We start from the raw sequence: 20607 nt of genomic DNA, 5'->3' as shown, positions 1-20607 counted from the left end.
TAAATTGAAGGCTGTCTACTCGCCTATCGCTATCTTTCTAACATCGGCTGATTGTTGGTTATCTTCCGTTGGACTTTACCTGGACTTCCCTGTCGTTCAGTGCTGCTACTGCGAGGCATATTCCTGGGGCAGCCACTCAGCTGTCCTGATGCAGTTTGGCCTTGAGCCTAGGACCGCTTCCTCTGTCAGCTGCTTCCAGCTAGTCCTCCATGACTCATGCACCTCACTGCTATGTTATGGACCATTTTCTAGCTGTGCCTGATAACTTTCCATCTATGTTTGGCCAACGGCTAGCTCCAGGCTAAACCTTTTGGCTACCGGCATGAAGCTCAAGTATTCCATCTCGCAGCTGCTGAATCTTAACAACCGCACCATTGCTGCCATTAAAGAACATGGACTTCTGAGCCGACCGCGATATATCCACAGAAGTTCCCGTGGAAAGTTTATTTACCATCAGCCTGGCCGCTCTGCTTCAGCCATTCCATCCATCTGGACCACTGTTGCACGTCTGCCGCGTCATCAGAGCAGTGTCGGTGAGACACTGTTCTCTTAACCCCAGTTCTCGGTGTTAGTAACACGGGAAACACCGCGAGATCTCTGCACGCTCTGCTGGACAGCACGGGAAACATCGCAAGATCTCTGCACACCAAGCAGGACAGAAAACGTGGAGTGGAATCCAGTGTATTATGGCCTTTAAATGGATTCACTATCTCATCAACGCTTAGAACTATTTTATACACAATCCCTCACAAATAAATCATCTTTTATACAAGATCACATCATAGACGAGGGATTAGACCTTATGTGCTTAACAGAAACATGGCACCAGCCAGGTGTTTATTCAGCATTAAATGAAGCCTGTCCCCCTGATTATAGCTATCTTGAGAAAGCTTGCAGTACTGGTCATGGTGGCAGCTTAGCTGTAATACACCAGCAGAAATTCGAGCTGTCCCCCCTCTCTCTGCCTACACTGTCCTCATTTGAATGCCTTGCATTTAAATGTAAACCCCCTTTTCGCATGACAATACTTCTTATCTACCGGCCCCCCAAACCATACTCAGTTTTTATTTCAGAGATGCATGATTTTCTCACAACACTGTGCACCACTTCAGCCAACATTATAATAATTTGAGATTATAATATTCATGTAGACACCCCCTCTTGTCATTTTGCAGCTGACTGTCTTAACCTCCTACAACATGTTGATGTCCCCACACATTCCAGGGGGCATACTCTTGACCAGGTAATTTCAAACTCCACCCCCATTTGCAACTTTCCTGTGTATGATCTGGGTGTGTCTGACCACAACTGCCACTCCCCCTTTCTTCACACCAAAAACAATCGTCGAATCTGCTAAAGGGACCTGAAAAACATTAACCTTGACACCTTGACCATAGACCTCCAGCATCTCTCCGCTGCTGATTGCTCTTCAGTCACTGAGTCGGTTGACTTCTACAATTGATCTCTGAGCAGTCTTCTAGATCTCCACACCCCTGTCAGAACTAGAACTGTCACCTTCTCGCGCTCAGTCCCTTACACCTGTGAACTGCGGAAGATGGGCTACAGCTGGGCGTGTCCTTGAGTCTTAGACAAGCTTATAGAGAACATCAGAAGGCCTATGCAAAGTCCTTGAGAGATGCACGATCACAGTTCTACTCTAATATCATCAATAATAACCATGGAAATTCCAAACAACTTTTCTCCACTATAAATTGCATCCTTAAACCGCAAACCTTTTATTCAGAAGCCCACAGAAGAGAGGTGCAATAATTGTATCACTTTTTTCAGACAAAAAGTAGACACCATTCGCTCTCTCCTTTCGTGCTCCTCTGCCTTACCTGTCCCGACTGTTGATCCACATCCTTGGACCTTCCAACCATTCTGTTGTTTTTCTGACATCTCACAACGAGAGGTTGAGGACCTCATCAGAAAGATGAAACGGTCCACCTGTGCCCTGGACCCTTTTCCCACAGCCTTGGTCAAATCTAACCTCTGTGTCATAAGTCCCATGATTTCTAAGGTCATCAACCTCTCCCTCCAGACTGGCCATGTTCCAGCTACACTGAAAACTGCTGTCATCAGACCACTTCTCAAAAAACCCACCTTAGACCTAGACGTTTTTGCCAACTACAGGCCCATCTCCAACCTTCCTTTCATTTCCAAAGTACTGGAAAAATGAGTTGCTGCACAGCTTCAGGTCCATTTAAAACAAAACAATTTGTTTGAGATATTCCAGTCTGGTGTCCGTTTTGGCCACAGCACGGAAACAGCTCTGGTCAGAAAAGACCTGCTGATGACAGCAGACGCTGGCTCCCCATCTCTTCCCATCCTTCTGGACTTGACTGCAGCATTTGACACTGTGGATCATAACTTTCTCCTCCATCGTCTACACTCCACTATCGGTCTATCTAACTCTGTTTAGAACTGATTTTCATCCTACCTTACTGGGAGAACTGAGCATGTTGCCTTGGGAGAGGCTAAATCCTTGACACACAACGTTACCTGTGGTGTCGCTCGGTGTTCGGCCCCACCCTGTTCATCCTCTATATGCTCCCCCTCGGCAGTGTCATCAGCCGGCATGGAATTTAATTTCACTGCTATGCTGATGACACTCAACTCTATCTCAGGACAAATTCAACCCCCTCCGCTCCATCATCCACTGTGACCACCTGCCTGGAGGAGATAAAGGCGTGGAGGAAGCAAAATTATATGCTCAAAGACAGAAGCTATTCTAGTCAGTACCCCACATTAGGTCCGGACATCTCACATTACCAGCAGTAATTTCCCTGGCCAGGATATTCTACTTTTAACATCTCACTTTTTAACAGTCACCAACCTGGGTGTTAAAATGGATTCTCATCTGAACTTTGATGTACATCTGAGTAAGACCTCCTTATTCCACCAAACTTACACTTACTCTTGCATTTGCGGAAAAGGTCGTCCTTTGTCTCCTCTAGACTGGACTACTGCAATGCGCTCCTCATCGGGATCCCTGACAAAAGCCTTAAGAAGCTGCAGTAGATTCAGAACAGCACTGCTAGGATCCTGATGAGGGTGCTCAAATACGACCATATCACCCCCATCCTCAAATCACTTCACTGGCTTCCTGTCTCACTCAGGATTGAGTACAAGGTGTCCCTCCTCACACACCAGTGCATTTATGGTGAGCCCCCCCATAAGTAGGTATTTTTACTTTTTATTTATGTATTTATGTATTTATTTATGTATTTATTTATTTATGTTATTATGTATTTATGGTGAGCCCCCCCCCCCCCACCCCCTTACCTTAAGGAACTCCTCATCCCACAAACATCTACACGTGTCCTCTGTTCTGTTTCAGCATATCTTCTGAAACCCCCCAGGACCAAGCTCCGTACTATGGGAGATTGGGCTTTCTTCCCAGCCGCTGTGGATGCTTTTAAATGCGGCCTTAAAACTAACCTTTTTAGAATGGCTTTTGGTTGATTTTTAATTTTGGTTGGTTGTTTTTAAATTGTTGCACTTTGGGATTTTGCTTTAATATAAAGTGCGTTACAAATAGAATGTATTCCTATTATTATGTTAGTGTTATGTGTATTATAGTATTATAATACTATAATATTCCTATTATAGTGTTATGTTAGTGTTATAGCACAGAGAACAATGCTAATTTACAGCCAAATGGAAATGACATGTTGCAAATGTCAATTCCTTCATGAGATTTATAACTATAAATAGTCAGAATATTTCCACAGGATGCAGGTATTGTTTTTTAAACTGTTTCCAAACGGTCAAGTTAGATGCTCAGAGCTGCTCTGTGTGAATGTCACTCTTTCATGTTCAGGTGGATGAGATCATGTTAACTTTGAAGCAGGCGTTCTCTGTGGCTGCCCTTCAACAGAACAGTAGGACCCAGAGTCAGCAGTGTGACAGCTGTCCCCTGCAGCAGCTGCACAAACTGTGTGACAGAATAGAGGGTGAGATGTCTACTTTTCGTCATATCACTCAAGTCTATCATGTTTTATCGGCGTATCAGCCCATTTCTCTTTCTTTTTGTATCTCTTCATGTTTTCCACCTAGGGTGATGAAAGGGATAGTTCATCCAAACAGTAAAATTCTACCAGCACTTCTTTTTTTCCCCCTTGGATCATAAAAAGAGATATTTTGAAAGAATGTCTCCATTTCTTTTTTCCATATATTGAAAACACACTATTGTTCAAAGGTTTGGGGTTGATAAGATTTTTTAAATGTTTTTGAAAAGTCTTTTATGCTCACCAAGGCTGCATTAATGTGATCAAAAATACAGTTAAAACAGTAATATTTTAAATTATGACTTAAAATTAACTGGTTTCTATTGAATATATTTTTAAATTAAATTTGTTCCTGTGATGAAAAGCTGAATTTTCAGCATTATTACTCCAGTCTTCAGTGTCACATGATCCTGAAGAAATCATTTTAATATGCTGATTTGCTGCTCAATTATCTTATTATCAGTTTTCATAACAGTTGTGCTGCTTAATATTTTGTGGAAATGGTGATTTCTTTTATGAATAGAAGAAAGTTCAGAAGAACAGCATTTATTTGTAATAGATTTATTTTTTGCAACAATGTGTAGGTCTTTACTGTCACTTTTGATCAATTGATTGTGTCCTTGCTGAATTTCTTTCAATTAAAAAAAAATCATACAAATCTGTATATAGTATCTTTATAGTACTACTTATGAGTTTCTTTTGCACTTGGTCACTACTATATGCTTTCATTGTATGGAAAAAGCAGTCAGATATTTTTTTAAAATACAGTATTCCCTTTTGTGCTCCATTTGAAGAAAGAAAATCATACCGTTTTGGAATTAAATTTGGATTAATTATGACTGAATTTTTTTTACGTTTATGTGAATTATTCATTATAAACACCCCAACTTAACCATAATGATGGCAGAATTGATGCATTGTTTATTCAGAACATGAATTAGGAGGTTACAACAGATTTTTAGTTCCCAGATTTCATTTCAGAGTTCTGCGGGCTGCAACAGTGCATACTTTGTGCTTGGCATGACACTGTATTTATGTGCAGGTCTACATCCATCCAAAGCTAAGCTGGAACTGCAGAAGCATTTGGCAGGTCTGGATAATCAGGAGCAGGCAGCTGTGTTTGAGAGCACCATGGTGAGTTATTTCAATTTTAAAACCGCTATAACACATTACACAAATACGCTTTAGCTCCCCAGTTCCCTGGATTACCAGTGTGTGCCAAATCCTTTAAGTGTGGCATTCAAGGAATGTGTGCTTTTCTGTTCAGAGGGTGTGACTGGTATAAATTAAACCAGTTTGTCCACTAGTCTAACATCCTGAAACCATAGTCAACCTGAACGACTGAACATTTATCAACCTGATGAATGGACCGATATCCTCAGAGCGTCAAGTGTTTTTCTTTTTTACTTGATAATTGTTTTTAATTTAATATCAGCTTTAAGGGTGCAACAAACAGAAAGTTGTCTTTACAATATTGATTATAATATAATTGATTTAAATATGCCCCCGTTTACACATAACTTTTATATGTCTTTAAAAGTTTTGATAACCTTAAAATGCTCAGACTAGTTGAAATTTGTGCTTTTGTGTAATAAATAGTGTAATAAATGAGTAATTTTGCTGAGTAAATTCCTTCTGCTCTCTGTTGGTCACATTTCCCACTAACCGTGAGTGTGTTTTGTAAGATTGCTGATGCCACCTTGTGGAAGTTTGGAGAAATAAAACCTTTGTTTGTGTGTTTGAACAGAAAGCCAGGCCTAAGTCAGATCAGGAAGAGAATGAGTTGGTTGTGTCATGTCTTAGACGACTGTATGAGGACAGACAAAAGACACACACACACAACAGACAAACAAAAAAGGTACACCACCATTTAATTATTTAAAATCCTTATGGACATATGAATGTTTCCATTATGTTAGTCTGTTACAAACTTGAATATTACAGCTGGGATCTTGGAGTATTGGTTGTGGATGCCTGTTCGTATACAATACTGTGTATACATGAATGTGTTTGACTTCTCAGGAGGTTGCTGTGAATGCTGAAAGCAGCACGAGTTCCAGTCGTGTGCGTCTGGAGGAGTTCAAGACTAGAGCAAAAAGGTCCCTCACCGAATCACTGGAGGGGATCTGGAAGGTATGTAAACATTTTATGTATTTGGAACATTTTGGCCCTCTCTACATTTTTTGTGCATCTAACATTCAAAGAATGCAGGCCTTGTATGTGTAGCACGATATGTGCTGCAGGGTCAATAGGTCCAAATGAACAAAAATAACTTAACTATGATATGGTTTATCTATATACATATAATTTATGGAAGATTTTATGTCTCCATGTAATAGGGCAGCAGTAAGTCCAAATCCCAGAGGGAGAACAGTGAAGGAGAGAGCAACTCCTCCAGCTCCACCACACTGAACGGCACATATCAGGTCTGCACAACACTCGCATCATCAATATATTTTCTGTCACATTGTCATTTAGGACTGGATAATATTTTGAATATTCACAATCAATTTGGGATGATTTTGTTGAGGATGTAAAATAAGCAAAATATTCTAATATTTGCTTTTTTACTTTGCAAAAGAGCAGAAATAGATCAAATTTGCAATCCTTGTTTCATGACTTGCATCTATGAAAAAACTACAGTAAAACATTAACATTGTGAAATATTTTTACAATTTTAAATAACTTTTCTATTTTAATATATTTTAAAATGTTATTTATTAATGTGATGAAAAAGCTGAATTTTCAGCATCATAACTCCAGTCTTTAGTGAGTGCGTTTACATGCACGTTCTAAACCCATTATGCTTAAAGGTGCTGTATGTAACTTTTTCACTCTACTAAAGCATAAATATACCATGTTTGCATATATTGAGGAAACATGCTCATGCTTCACATACTCTTTTCTCTGAAAAACACTTCTACAGCCAGTTATTTTACTTTGAAATGTGCGTTTCCAGGCTGGAATGTTTGTTATTGTTTTGGTCTGTGATACTGCACGTTGCCAATTTCCATTGTCCATTGCGCTCGTTCCTGTTGCATGTGCACAATCTGGAAACCCGTGTGAGCGCCGTCCAGTCTGAGGAGCAGGTGGCGATCTCCGAAATCTTGAATTCGACTGCAGTACCTATTTCGACCACTAGTTGTCATTCTTACATACTGCACCTTTAAAAAGCCAACAATGCATGTGATCATGTAAACATGTTAACCCGTTTTCCTTTATAAACCGATAGTCACAGCTAGATTTTTGCCGATTTCGCCCAGCATGTAAACACATTAACCTGCTTTCTGTCTTCTTATTGAAGTGCACATGTGTGATATGTGACAGGACATGAACGCGTCCTTACTGTGGATTTAAGCACATCCAGACAGAACAAGCGTTTTGCAGTAAGGGAGAAAGAAATATATTTCAAACTCAGATTTTTTCTTGACCCAAAAAATTATAAAAGTGCTCTCATCTCATGCAGGTGAAGAAGTGGTTCAGTCAAAATGCTGCATCTGTAACTGCATGAGAGGATAATATATGAGCCGCTGACATGTTGTGATACTCTTCTTCGGTTTTTAACACTAGAACGGCCACGACGGTCATTTTGACCATTTTGAATTTTATATCTGCAATAACTTTGTTGAAAAAATAAATAAAATCCTGCTGGTACCTGACTTTTCCTAAAAGTGTCTGTATTTTCATTTAAAATGTTTTTAATATAAATTACACATAAAGCAAAAAAACAAATGTACATATTTACCTATTTCGGCCATAGACGGCCATAATGACCGCACTGAATTTCGCGGTATTCTTGTTACATTTCTCGCGGTTGACCGTTGTCTGTTAGGAACTATGGTTAGGAAATAATCAGAAGATTCAATTGCAAAATGACAGATATGTTTATTGAGAGCTGGTCTGATGGTAGAGTTAAGGTGTAGGCTACAAATGTCTGGTATGAAGCCCTTGGCAGCACAGGGACGCTGCGTGAAGAACCAGGAGTGCTGAACACGGGATGACAGAAAACGGATACAGGCAGGGAACAAACACGCAGGAAAAATCCACAACGGTCTGACAGACAAAGCCTAGGCGACAACAGTAACACTAAAACGGGTCGAATCGCTGATCAGTTGCAGCTGGCGCGTTGATCAGAGCGGGCGTGCTTATCAGCTGCAATAATGAGTGATCACGCACACACACACACACACACACACACACACACACACACACACACACACACACACACACAAGACGCGAAAGGAGACAGCGAATTCATAAACCGTGACTCTCACTGTCAAAAGAATATCTAAATAAGATACTTTTAGTTGTTATTATCTTGTTCTGAGTTATGTTGAATGGATATGGAAATATAGCTATCTGTTGTGAATATGCGATAATTACGGGCTACTGATATTATTATTTATAAATGTATAATTAAACTTTTTTAAATGTACAGTTTGGTGTTATTTTGTTTTTAAAAGATATCATAATACAATAAATGCATTAATCTCTCAATTGGGTATTTATCATTAAAGATATAGAGTTTGCAATCTAACGGTCAAAATGACCGCTTGTGGCATTTCTAGTAGTTATGGAATTCTGGCACTTCTAGTGTTAACGTACATGTCTTTATTTAACATCACAACCGACATAACAAATGAAATACTCAGGGTCAGATATGCATATTATGACGGTTTGACATCACTGCCGGGAAAGTTCCTGATTTATTTATAAAGTCATGTAAAAGTGGTTTACTTGCGTTGTCGGCTTATTGGTTTGCATGTAAACCCGGATTACAGGTTTTAAATAAGGATTTTTTAATAAGCAGATTTTTGTGAGTTATTAGCGTACCGTACTGGTGAGCATGTAAACATGCTCAGTGTCACATGATCCTTCAGAAATCATTCTAATATGCTGATTTGGTGCTCAAGAAACCTTTTTTATTGTCAATGTTGTGGTGCTTAATATTTTTGTGGTAACTTTAAAAAAAATTCTGGATTCTTTGCTGAATAGAAAGTTAAAAAGAACAGCATTATTTGAAGTAGAAAACTTTTGTAACATAATAAATAGCTTTACTTTCATTTTTGATAAATTTAATGAATCTTTTCTGAATGAAATAATTTCTTAATAATTAGTAAAATTATTGTGAATGGTAGTGCAAAATGTGTAGGATAAAATGACCTTTTAGTCTTTTATTCAGATTATTTTATGGTCAGCACCTTATTAGTCCATACTTTAAGGGATAGTTAACCCAAAAACATAAATTCTGTCATAATTTACTCACCCTCGTGTTGTTCCATACCTGTATGACTTAAGTTCTTCTGTGGAATACAAGAGAAGGTAATTTGAAGTATGTTGATAACTTAACAGTTTTGTTTCCCATTGACCTCCATTGCATAGACAAAAATAACTTTTTTTGTGTCCAGCAGAACAAAAAAAAAATGCATTCAGTTTTGAGGGTGAGTAAATTATGACAGAATTTTCATTTTTAGGTGGACTATCCCTTCATCTGTGGTAATCTCTAGGAACTTAATGCTTTTATATAATGGTATCAACAGCAATATGATTTATAAGTGCTAATAATCACAATAAGTATTGTTAATTATTAGCGTAACTGTTAGCTATTTACTGTTTTACAACTTTGTATTTCGGTGATTTTAGAGCTAGAACTATCTGTCATATAAGATGTCTTTTCCTCTAACAGTTATAATCACTTACATGAACTTACTGCCTTTAAAAATCGTCTTTACAAGCTTTTTTGTTTCAAGAATGATTTATTCCATCAGAGTTGTTGACATTTTCTATTTTGTTTTTTAAGGAAACATCACTGGAGGAGCCCCTCTGCTCTCTCCTAACCTCCAGCCCACTCCGCTCTCACAATTCCACAGGGGATCTGAAGCATCTAGAAGGCTCAGCGAGAGGTCAGGAGGATCCTGAGAGCCCGCCTCAGGGTTTCAGGAGACGCGCAAGCACGATTAGTCACTCTCCCATGCTGTCGTCCTCTGAGCCAAGTCTCCCCCCTCTACAACCAACTGCCGCCACCAAGCCCAAACTGGTCCGACACTACTCCGTCAGCACAGACTCCCCACACCAGAGCAAGTGAGACAGTGTGTGTGTGTGTGAGCTAGATGATTGTTTTGTTTATTGTACATATGTTTAGTTTGTGTCTGTGGAATGATATTTAAGAAAAATGCGATTATGAGATAACTTGTTAAAAAATGCAATATTCGATATGCTATACAATAATCATGAGTAAAGTAAATTAATATTAAAACATATTTAAAAACTGATAATTATATAACCAACATAGTACAGTTTTCCAAACAGCCTTTTTTCAGCCAAAGCCTTCATGTAGTCTTGATCAGCTGATACTGTGTGTTTTTTTTTAAGCTTTAACTTTTAAAGGGATACTCCACTTTTTTTGGAAATAGGCTCATTTTACAGCTCCCCCAGAGTTAAACTGTTGAGTTTTTACCGTTTTTGAATCCATTCAGCCGATCTCCGGTTCTGGCGGTACCACTTTTAGCATAGCTTTGCATACATCATTGAAGTGGACAAGACCATTAGCATTTCTCAAAAAAAAATGACCAAAGAGTTTTGATATTTTTCCTATTTAAAACTTTACATCGTGCACTAAGACCGACGGAAAATGTAAAGTTGCGATTTTCTAGGCTGATATGGCTTGGAACTATACTCTCATTCCTGCGTAATGATCAAGAAACTTTACTGCCGTACCATGAGTGCAGCAGGCGTAATGATATGACGCAGCGCCTGAAAATAGGCCACCTTCCTTCAACACAACGGAACTATTTTCAGGCGCTGCGTCATATCATTACGCCTGCTGCTCTCATGGTACGGCAGTAAAGTTTCTTGATTATTACTAGAATATGGTCATTCAGAATAAGGCATTAATATGTGCTTTATAAGTACTAATAAACAGCCAATATCCTAGTAAAAGGCATGCTAATAAGCAACTAGTTACTAGTGAGAATTGGATCCAAAACAAAAGTGTTACTCTATCTCTTCAGCAAGCCTACGCACAAACTGCCGCAAATGAAAATGAAAGTTCAGCGTTGTCCTGGAGCTCAACAAACAATCGTCTTCATTAACAGTAGTGAGACTAAATGATCTTACCAGTGCTGATGCAGCTTTCTCTCGTATTGCGGTGTTTGATCTTGAAATTAGCTGATGATAAATAAATCCCAGCCCATATCTGTTGCTTTCGTTGACGTGAACTCGCATCGTCGAATTTCGCATATAATGCTGGAATTGAAGATCGGATTTATGTTTGTTGTGCGGAGACACATTTATGTGGTCAAGTGTAAATGTAAGAGATTTAACAAAACGGATGGCTATTCGATCAGTAAAAATGCATGATGACCAAGTGTAAATGGGCCTAATAAATAAATAAAAAAACATTGCAAACCGTAAGTGTGATCTATATTATGATATTTTTCCATATGAAGCATAGACTTTATCCCAGCCAACTTTATTTAAGTTGTGTTTTCTAGTTGTACATCCAATCTGTGACATAATTCAAACAGAATTAAAAGTTGAATATTTGAATTTTGTACATGTACAGGTATGTACAACATTTGTTAAATTCAAAGTCTGTTTGTTTGTTTATCACAGTGGCAGACTTTTGTCAATCAATTACTGTGGGTGGTATTTTTGGAGGGGGGTGTGTGGAAGTTTCCTATTTTTACATCATCACATTTCTTAGTCTGTAATGTGAATTCAGTTCACTGTGCTCCACTTTTTTCATTCTGTGTTTCTCTGCTTTTGTATTCCTTTGCACCCTCCTTTATCTTGTCGTTCCTTTCTGTATTTTCATCAGTCCTTCCTCCCCTCCGGCTTCTTCCTCTCCCGTGTGTCAACGGCCGTTGAGGCCTCATACTTTTGCTCATGATCTTTCCACCCGGCCCCTCAAGCGGAGGTGAGGTGTGTGTGTGTCTGTGCCATCTCTTTGTTCTACTGTCATTCACAAACGCGTCAGGGTACTTTTTTTTCCCATAAAATTGTTTTATTGTCTGTCTTTCTCTGAATTTTCTGTGCTTTCTGTGTAAAAGTTTGTGTGATAGCACAATGGGGAATTTCACTTAAAATGAAATGCACTAACAGGCTGATACTGAGTGCTGGGTTGTTGAGGACGCAGGAGACTACCATGATGTGGCCTGTTAGTCCTCTCTTCTACATCAGTACTGCGGCCTCGATTAATATAAATAAATAAAACAAATAAAATACCGTCAGTTTTCTGTGGGCATTAATTGCGTCAGGAAAAAAAATGCTGTTGTTTCTAATTCTGGTGCATAGAGCAAGGTTTGCCCAAAAAAATGACATCAATTTAAATGTCTCAAAGTCAACATAATGAAAAAAAATGACCCCTTATTTATTTTATTGCACTTTCAATATTTGATCAGTTTATGTTTGTCTTTATAAACTTTCTCCAAAAGATTAGGCTTGCATCGATATAAAAATTCTGACTGATAGCGATAAGTCATTCATTATTTTCATGTTATGGCCAATAACCAATAAATGGCCAAATGTGATTCTATTTTGTCTAAACAAAAAAATAAAACACTAAAAATAAAAATCAGTAATTTTACCTACATAATTTATTATTATTATAGTGTTTAACATCCACTTTCCACAATCCAGTCAATTCCTGGTGAATAAAAACAAATCCCAGTACTGGTAATATCATTTTTAATTCAATTATTTATATAATTAAATAATTATCATTATTACAGTCATATCTTAGTATTATTTATATACTTATTTATAGTATTTATTGCTTTTTTGTATTTTGCTTTTATTTGTATTTTTTTCACTTTATCTTTTAGTAATTTAATGTGCTTTTTTATAACTATTTGTTTTTTAGCTTTCTTTTTAGCTTTAATTTATTTAAACTTATTTCAGTTAGTTGCCATGGCAGAATTTCTCATTTTTAAGTTTCTCATATGATATTAATATTTTATTTTATTTCAACTTTATTTCAATTATCGCACACAATTTTTAGTTGTAGTTAACAATAACAACAATTTTCAGCATTATTACAGAAGTGTATTATATTATAATAATTAATTAATTATTATATGAATAAACCACAGGGTTTTGCCCACTCATTAAGCACACATCATGTGAAATCACCCCAGTGTGTTCTCAATTCTGCTCCAACAAGTGCAAGCTAGAGTTTGCTTTTGTTCTGGTTTCAGTGACTCTCTGTGTCTCACTCCTTTACTCTGTGGCCTCTGTCTCTCTCTTTCTCACGCTCTATCTCTCAGTCCATCAGGGCTGAGTGGCTTTAGAGCGAGATTACACTCCTCCTCCTCTGTTCCAAATTTCCTCAAATTTCTGGCCCCTGTAGTGGAGAGTGATGATACCTGTGACTCTCAGAGGAAGAGGTATTCTGTTCTTTTTCACATTCTGCCAATCCATCCATCTTTGGTCTAGGATTGCTTTTAAACAGATTTGAAATTTTGTTTGGTCTTGTGAAATGGGCTTTCGTATCAAATTAAATATGTTGTCTACTCTGACAGAAGTCTGTGACTCCCTTTTACTGCTGTCTGTCAGTGTTTGTGTTTATTTGTGAATGGGTGCCTATGCTTATTTATTTCTGTGTGTGTGTGTAGTGACGTGGCAGCCCTGTCCAGTCCTGGTGCGGTGTGTGTCGTTGGGGATGACAGTCCATTACGTAGCCGGAGACACTCCTGGAGACAACAGATTTTCTTAAGAGTCGCCACACCACAGAAGGGCTCAGACACCAAAGGTAATATTTGCCCTACTTATGGACACCATGTAGGTTACATCAATATAAAACATCACCTATATCAACTACACAGTGACAGTGTACAGTGCATTAAGTGCCTCTACATGCTGCAGTTACTGTTGGTGTCCTCCAGGTGGCGCTCTTGCTCTTAATGACTCGGTAAAGAACTCATTGGTTGAGTTTGACAGCTAACAGCCTATTTGGACTTGATGTATCTTTTGGCAGAGAAACAGAATTACATTGGTTTATGACTCTCTTCATCCCCCCCCCCACACACACACTCAGACATGACTCTGTCAATGTCTCGCTTTTCTTCTTTTCTTGACCTGTTTTGTCTTTCTTTCTTGAACTGCCAAAACAGCACATCAAGTCTGCTATTTTGAAATTGGTAGCTCGTTACACTTGGCAGTACTTCACAGTAAATGTTGATACAGATGTCAAAACACCCCTCAGGTGTGTGTGAGTGTGAATTAGAGAAACGATCATTAATTATAAACACTGTTGCTGAACACTTTAGGCCCAAAACATTAAATGCCTGGAAGTTATGGTGATGTAAAGCACAGGTTTAACAGTTGTTACAACCCAGTGCTTTTGCTAAAAAAGGCCAAGTGTGTTATTTCTGTGCAAAATGACCCATCTGTTTGAATGGCCATCAATCAATGTAGAACTTAATTGGGATTTTTTTTGGGTGCTTTCACACCAGAGCGTTTATTTCGGAAACTGGTGCGTTTTCTCCCTTGGTTTGGTTCGTTTAGACATGTGAACAAGGCAATCATGCTCGGATCCGCAACAAAACAATCGCTCCAAAAACCGCCTGAACGAGGATTGCAAATGAACACTGGGACGGTTTGCTTGAGGTGTGAAAGCAATCCAACCCAACGGACCAATGAACCAAATAGTATTATAACTCATAACGGGAAATGTGATATATAAATAGCAGTAGTGTCTGATTCTGTGAGTGAGCACATTAGTTACCACAGTTGAAAACCAAAAAAGCACCTCTTCAGCTTAAAATGTTGTTTAATTGCCCTTCTCCGTGTGAGAATGCTGTCCCGATGAAGCCGTGAGTCCTGCTCTAGCTGCATTATAACATTCGTGTAGTAGTAGAAACAAATTTATTCTTCAGGATAAACCCCTTGAGATGCATCATCTCGTTTTCAAGGAGGTCCTAATACACAAAAATTAGATAACAGAAGACAAAACTTTTAACTAAACAAAACAACAACAATAATCACCTTATTCAAAACAACAAACACACCACTACAAAATTAACACATAAAATATATATAAATATACAGTGTAGTGTTTGCCTGTGTCTTCTTGACACAGTTAACCTCTAGACAGCGCTGGGAGATCTAGAGAGAGCGCGTTTGAATTTGCTGCAGTATTAATACAAATGTAGTATATAATTTAACAGCGGGAATGATGACTACATTCGTATAGTGTTTGCGTGTGTCTCGACAGTTACAAATAAAGCCACAATAAGTTTGTAGAGCAAACTTGTCAATCATCTTGATGGATGACGCAGAGGAAACCAATAAGAGGACAGGTGTACTTGCATGTAACTTTCGTGAACACATTTTGGTAAGTTTTGAAAGGTTGCCTTGTGAAAGTGAAACGTAACAAATTAAGTCTCTGTTTCGGAAAAAAACAAACGATCTATAGGTGTGAAAACACCCTTTAAGAAATAGCTTATCCAAGTATAAAAATTCTGTCATTTACTCTTGTCATCATTAGACTTTTGTTCATCTTCGGAACAAAAATTATTCGTAACAAAAATAAAGCTATTTTTGATATTCTCTCATAATTTTTGTCCATCTTTTAAAAGTGTATGTAATTAACAAGTAAAGTGGATATAAAAAAATCTACACACCCCTGTGAAAACAGCTGGTTTTTGTGATGTAAAAAAAATTTGTATTGCGCTTTTCACAATACATACTGTTTCAAAGCAGCTTTACAGAAAATGCATGTGTCTACATTATAATTTAGAGTGGTCTGTTATCAGAGGTGACTGTGACCAAGTAATGCATTTCAGAAATGTACATATACAAATCATGCAGTTAGCTAACTTCATGTATAAATTCTAGGCAGAAACAATGAGCTCAAATTAATTATTACAAGTTAAATAATATCAGATATGATAAATCATATCAGAATATTTGCATGTTTATTGTAAAAATTATAATCTATGCAATACCATTTCAAAGTGACACATTTAAAAAAAAAAAACCTTGCAATAAATAACTGCATAAGGCCCTGCTCACATTTCGCGTCTTTTGCGCACTCAAGTTCGTTATTTCAAATGTAGGCGCGCAGTATGCGCTCTCATGATGGAACCGACGCGGTCGCGGTGCGACGCGCTCGTTTTTTACAAGCGCGTCCGCGCCGCATCGAGATAAAAACATCTCAACTTTTCAGAATGCCGCAAGCGCACCATAAGCGCACAGTAGGTCACGTGACAAGAACCAAGCGGAGCGCAACCGCCCTAGCGCTTTGGAAAAAGGAGAATGCGGCGCGCCCAGCGCTTTCTACGCGTTTTTAGGCGCTATATGTGAATCCGGCCTAAGGATGCACACACCTGAACTACTACTTCATTGAGGCCCCCTTTGATTTTACAGCACTCAGTTTGTTTGGATAGGAGCCTATCAGCTTGGCACATCTTGAGTTGGGAATATTTTCCTAATCTTCTTTGCAAAAAAAAGTTCCATATCTGTTAAATTGCGAGAGCATTTCTTGTGCACGGCCCGGTTCAGGTCCCCCCACTGATTTTCTACAGGATTCAGGTCTGGGCTCTGGCTGGGCCATTCCAAAACATTATTCTTGCTTTGCCGAAGCCATTCTTTTGATGATTTAGATGTGAAAGTGATTCCCTTCACCTTCACTAAAGCCTCATTTCCAGCTGAAGAAGAGCAGCCCCAAAAAATGAGGCTACTACCACTATGCTTCACCATGGAGCCGTATTTTGACGGCAAACATACCTTTCAAATGTGTCCAAAAAGTTCAATCTTGGTCTCATCAGACCATAACACATTTTTCCATATGGTTTGGGGAGACTGGATATGTTTTTGAAAAGTTTAGCCGGGCTTGGATGTTTTTTTTTTTTTTTTTTTTTTTTTTTTTTTTTTTTGTCAGACAAGGCTTGTGTCTTGCCTCCCTGGATGGCCTATTTTTGATAATGTCACTGTTGTGCCATACAATCTAATGCCTTAGAATTTTTTCTTGTAGCCATTCAACAATGATATGCTTTATAAGCTCTTTGTGGCCCATGGCACTTGTTGTATCATGCAACCAAGAACATGTCAGAAAAATCTTACAAGAACAGCTGAGATTTATTTGGAGTTAATCAGTGTCACTTCAGATAAAGGCTGGTGTGTACCATTTCACATGAGCTTGATGATTTATTAATTCTGAATCTGAACACAGACACATAACTATTTATAAAACGGTGTGAACATTGAAGCTGGGTACACACTGTTCGATTTATAATAGTCCTTTATGACCGTTGCTTGTCAGACTGTACGGAAATGATCCCCGCTGTAAGCCATGTCACACTGTGCGATCTCGGTTGTCATTAATGTCAGGCTGTACGGCAGTCAAGGCAAAGGCAAGGCCGTTAAACACGCAAGAAGACTTTTCAATCCGTGACCCGTTCAGTTATGTGGGCTACATTTACATGTGGTTTAGAAATGGTGGCTAGAAGACTAGCATTAATTTTGATCATGGCTTCTCACTCCTATTGGTTTTTTATTTAACGTTGTCATAGGAGAAGCCACGCTGCAGGACTGCGTCAAATCTTCGGACACTTTCAGAATAAAATTTGATCGCAATGTTCATTAATCGGCTGTTGGTGAACATGTCAAACTAACGATCAAAGACTTTAGATTTTTGCCTAGGATCCGAGGAATCTTTTAGAATTCACAAAAGTTTTCTTAGAGGGACAAATCATGGCCAAAATCATACAGTGTGAATCCGGCTTTATGCAGTTAGGTTATTTCAACCTTTTTTTTTTATCTTTTTTTTTTTTTTTATCTCTGAAAGTTGTCACTTTAGGTTTAGGGGCATTGCATAGGTTGTTATGTTTACATTAAAGGTTTAAAAGCTTTTATTCACATATTTGCATTGGTCAACTCAACATCAAATATGGTAAACAAGCTCAACCGAGCTTACGTAATGTGCCAGAAAAGCCTAATTGGTTCTTGCTGTTGTAACACACATTTGAGCTGCCGTTTACCATATTTGATGTTCTCTATTTATTGGGTGTACTGTATGTATGAATGAAATACATTATTTTCATTTTTGGACGAACTATCCCTTTAAAAAGGTCCTCATGACACTTCAAGCTGCTTTTTTCCATACAATATAAGTGAGTGAGGGTGCTTTGGATGCTGACAAGATCCAACAATGTCCTTCTCCTTCACCAAATCTGTGAAATCTCATTTGCACTCCTGCATATTCAAACTTGGAACAATGGATTCATTATTGTGGTCCCAGTTTGGTGGGCCCAAAATGGCAGTGGTTCCCAATCTGGGGTCCACACCCCTCTTACACGTCTACATCGGACATACATCGACATAATCCATAGTTATGTCGACTGTGTTTGTGTGCTCAATAAAAAGGTTTTCAGTATCTGATTCTGGGGAACTGGACGAATTTTGAATACTGTCATTTACAGAAAAGTGTGTGTTGATGTAAGTGCAGTAATATGAGTACACTTCCTTAAAGTAAAATGCGTGCCAAGAGGGCTGTTGTTGTATGTGTGTGTGTTTCTCTTGTGTATTTGGGTGTGTCTTGACAAGTGTGTCTCTGTGCTGAAATAGTAATGTTCGTGTTAATGAGGTAATATATGTGTGTGACGTGTGTGTGTGTGAGTTGGGTGTGGTGTTTTGCAGGAGGTCATGTTGACAGACATCTACAGGAAAGCACCGGCCTTATTGACCCACTTACATGTGTGTTTGCACACTCGCAAGGCGTTGGTCTGGGCAGAAACACCACTTATTTGCAGAGGGTGTGGCCAGTGTGCGTGTGTGCACGCGTGTGTGTTTGCAGAAGGAGTGACCGGCGCCCAAATGTCCGAGTGCGTCAGTGTCCGCTGTAGAAATCTCCACACATACACTCAAACACATGTGCTACTCCACCCCACTGGAACTGGGTCAGATGTGTGTGCGTATGATTCTGCACATAAGAAATTGCTGTTTTGACAGAAGTTTTATGGACCTTCTGCTAAAAGCTATGAATTATGCGATGTAGAGACATTGACTGACCAAGACCAAATGTGATTGTGTGTGTATGGAGGCACTTCAGTTCTCTCAGTGTCTTGAGAAGTTTGTTCATAGCGTACTTGACTTGTATACAGTATATTACTTTGTGTATGCAGGAATTTCAAGGATTGGGTGGGAATTAAGTTCTTTGTCCATCCGCCAATTTTACTATAATTTTATACAGTGTTCCAAATTATTATGCAAGTGCCATATCCGTACAAAAACATTCAGATTTAAAAATGTTCAAACAAAGTGTTTTTTCGTTTGATTACTCATATCTTTTAGATAACTGGTATCAATCTCAGACAGGTTTGTTAAGTAGTTTGCCTGGTCTTTTTAGGTAAATGGAAAACCTATTTACTGTAAAGAGGTTGTTCCACATTATTAAGCAATTTGCGGTTCTCATGCAATATGAGAAAACTACTAATATTTTGTGAAAACTGAATAGAGATTATCAAATTATCAAAAGATTTGTGAGTGATTTAAAACACAGAAGAACTCTGTCAGGAAAAGGCTTATTAAGGAAAGTTTTTTTTATTGTATTAGAAGGGAAGCTATAATAAACCACTCTTGAGCAGCAAACAGGTATTTGAAGCTGCTGGTGTCTCTGGAGTCTCAACCCCCTCTCCATGCAGGCTGGCAGTTGGATGGTTTTTTCAGGAACAAGTGGATAGTTGATTTTTAATGTCGGCCTAAATCGCATCGGAGGATTATGTTTATTCAGCGAATTTGACCGCAAATTGTTTTGTAAACGAGGCACAGTGTAATGGAGAGTTCGCAAAGAATCCATAATAAATCCATAATCAAAAAAAAAAAAAAAAAAAACCTTGTCATGACCCCTTTAAAGGTCCCCTGACATGAAATTTTCACTTTCTGAGGTTTTTTAACATTAATATTAGTTCCCCTAGCCTGTATTTGGTCCCCTCGTGTCTAGAATTTTCAATCGGTGTAAACCGAGCTTTGGCTATTTTTCTCTTCTCTGCAGCTCAGACGCGCTGATCTTGAATCTCCTCGTTATGACGTCATACCGAGGAAAGGTTACCTCCCCTTTCTCTGCTTTGCCCGCCCGGAGAATTTGGCTTGCCCATGAGAAAACGAGCTAGGAACAGGAAGTACGAATGCGCCGGCGCATTTGAGTTTTTCCTAGAGAAATAGCTTTGAGATTTGAGTTTTTCTTCGAGAGATATCATGGCTTGCAAACGAGCGAAGCATGGCAGTTGATCAATGTTTGGATGTACAAATGAACACAAAAGTATTTTTTAGTTACTTCATCCGAGCCTCTGAAGAAACAATGGGTTAATTTTATTTTCTCTGGAAATACGCCGACACAACTTCCCAAAGTTTTGTATGGTCCAAACATTTCACCGACGATTGTTTCCTCAACTTGATGAACGTCTGAAAATAAATCGATCGAGCTACCAAGCAACAATTTCTGATGTGTAGCCTAATTGTTCAAGTTCAGACAGGTAAGTTAATCTTTCTCTCAAAATCGTTCAATTCTGTTTATGCATCAGTAAGTCAAGCCAGTGACTAAAATATCAACTTCACATCGTTTCTTTTAGTAGGATGAAAATAATATTATTTAAAT

At 38.5% G+C, this 20607-nt stretch overlaps 1 protein-coding gene across 5 annotated transcripts in view; it reads left to right on the top strand.

Moving 5' to 3' along the window:
* tbc1d1 (TBC1 (tre-2/USP6, BUB2, cdc16) domain family, member 1) overlaps positions 1 to 20607 on the top strand; it is a 65415-nt gene that overhangs the window by 25606 nt on the left and 19202 nt on the right. For 3 of the 5 annotated variants that reach the window (XM_056256824.1, XM_056256827.1, XM_056256828.1), the window contains 9 exons: positions 3824 to 3956; positions 5053 to 5144; positions 5758 to 5868; positions 6033 to 6143; positions 6350 to 6436; positions 9811 to 10091; positions 11830 to 11928; positions 13277 to 13396; positions 13625 to 13761. In XM_056256824.1, coding sequence (XP_056112799.1) covers positions 3824 to 3956; positions 5053 to 5144; positions 5758 to 5868; positions 6033 to 6143; positions 6350 to 6436; positions 9811 to 10091; positions 11830 to 11928; positions 13277 to 13396; positions 13625 to 13761 — 1171 coding nt within the window. The remainder of the gene's footprint in view (positions 1 to 3823; positions 3957 to 5052; positions 5145 to 5757; positions 5869 to 6032; positions 6144 to 6349; positions 6437 to 9810; positions 10092 to 11829; positions 11929 to 13276; positions 13397 to 13624; positions 13762 to 20607) is intronic. The other 2 variants (XM_056256825.1, XM_056256826.1) reach the window with 2 other exon arrangements.

The sequence above is a fragment of the Rhinichthys klamathensis genome, unplaced genomic scaffold (genome assembly GCF_029890125.1).
Source record: "Rhinichthys klamathensis goyatoka isolate OS25496 unplaced genomic scaffold, OSU_Roscu_1.1 h1tg000133l_1, whole genome shotgun sequence".
NCBI lineage: Eukaryota > Metazoa > Chordata > Actinopteri > Cypriniformes > Leuciscidae > Rhinichthys > Rhinichthys klamathensis.
This window is presented reverse-complemented; position numbering and strand designations above follow the sequence as displayed.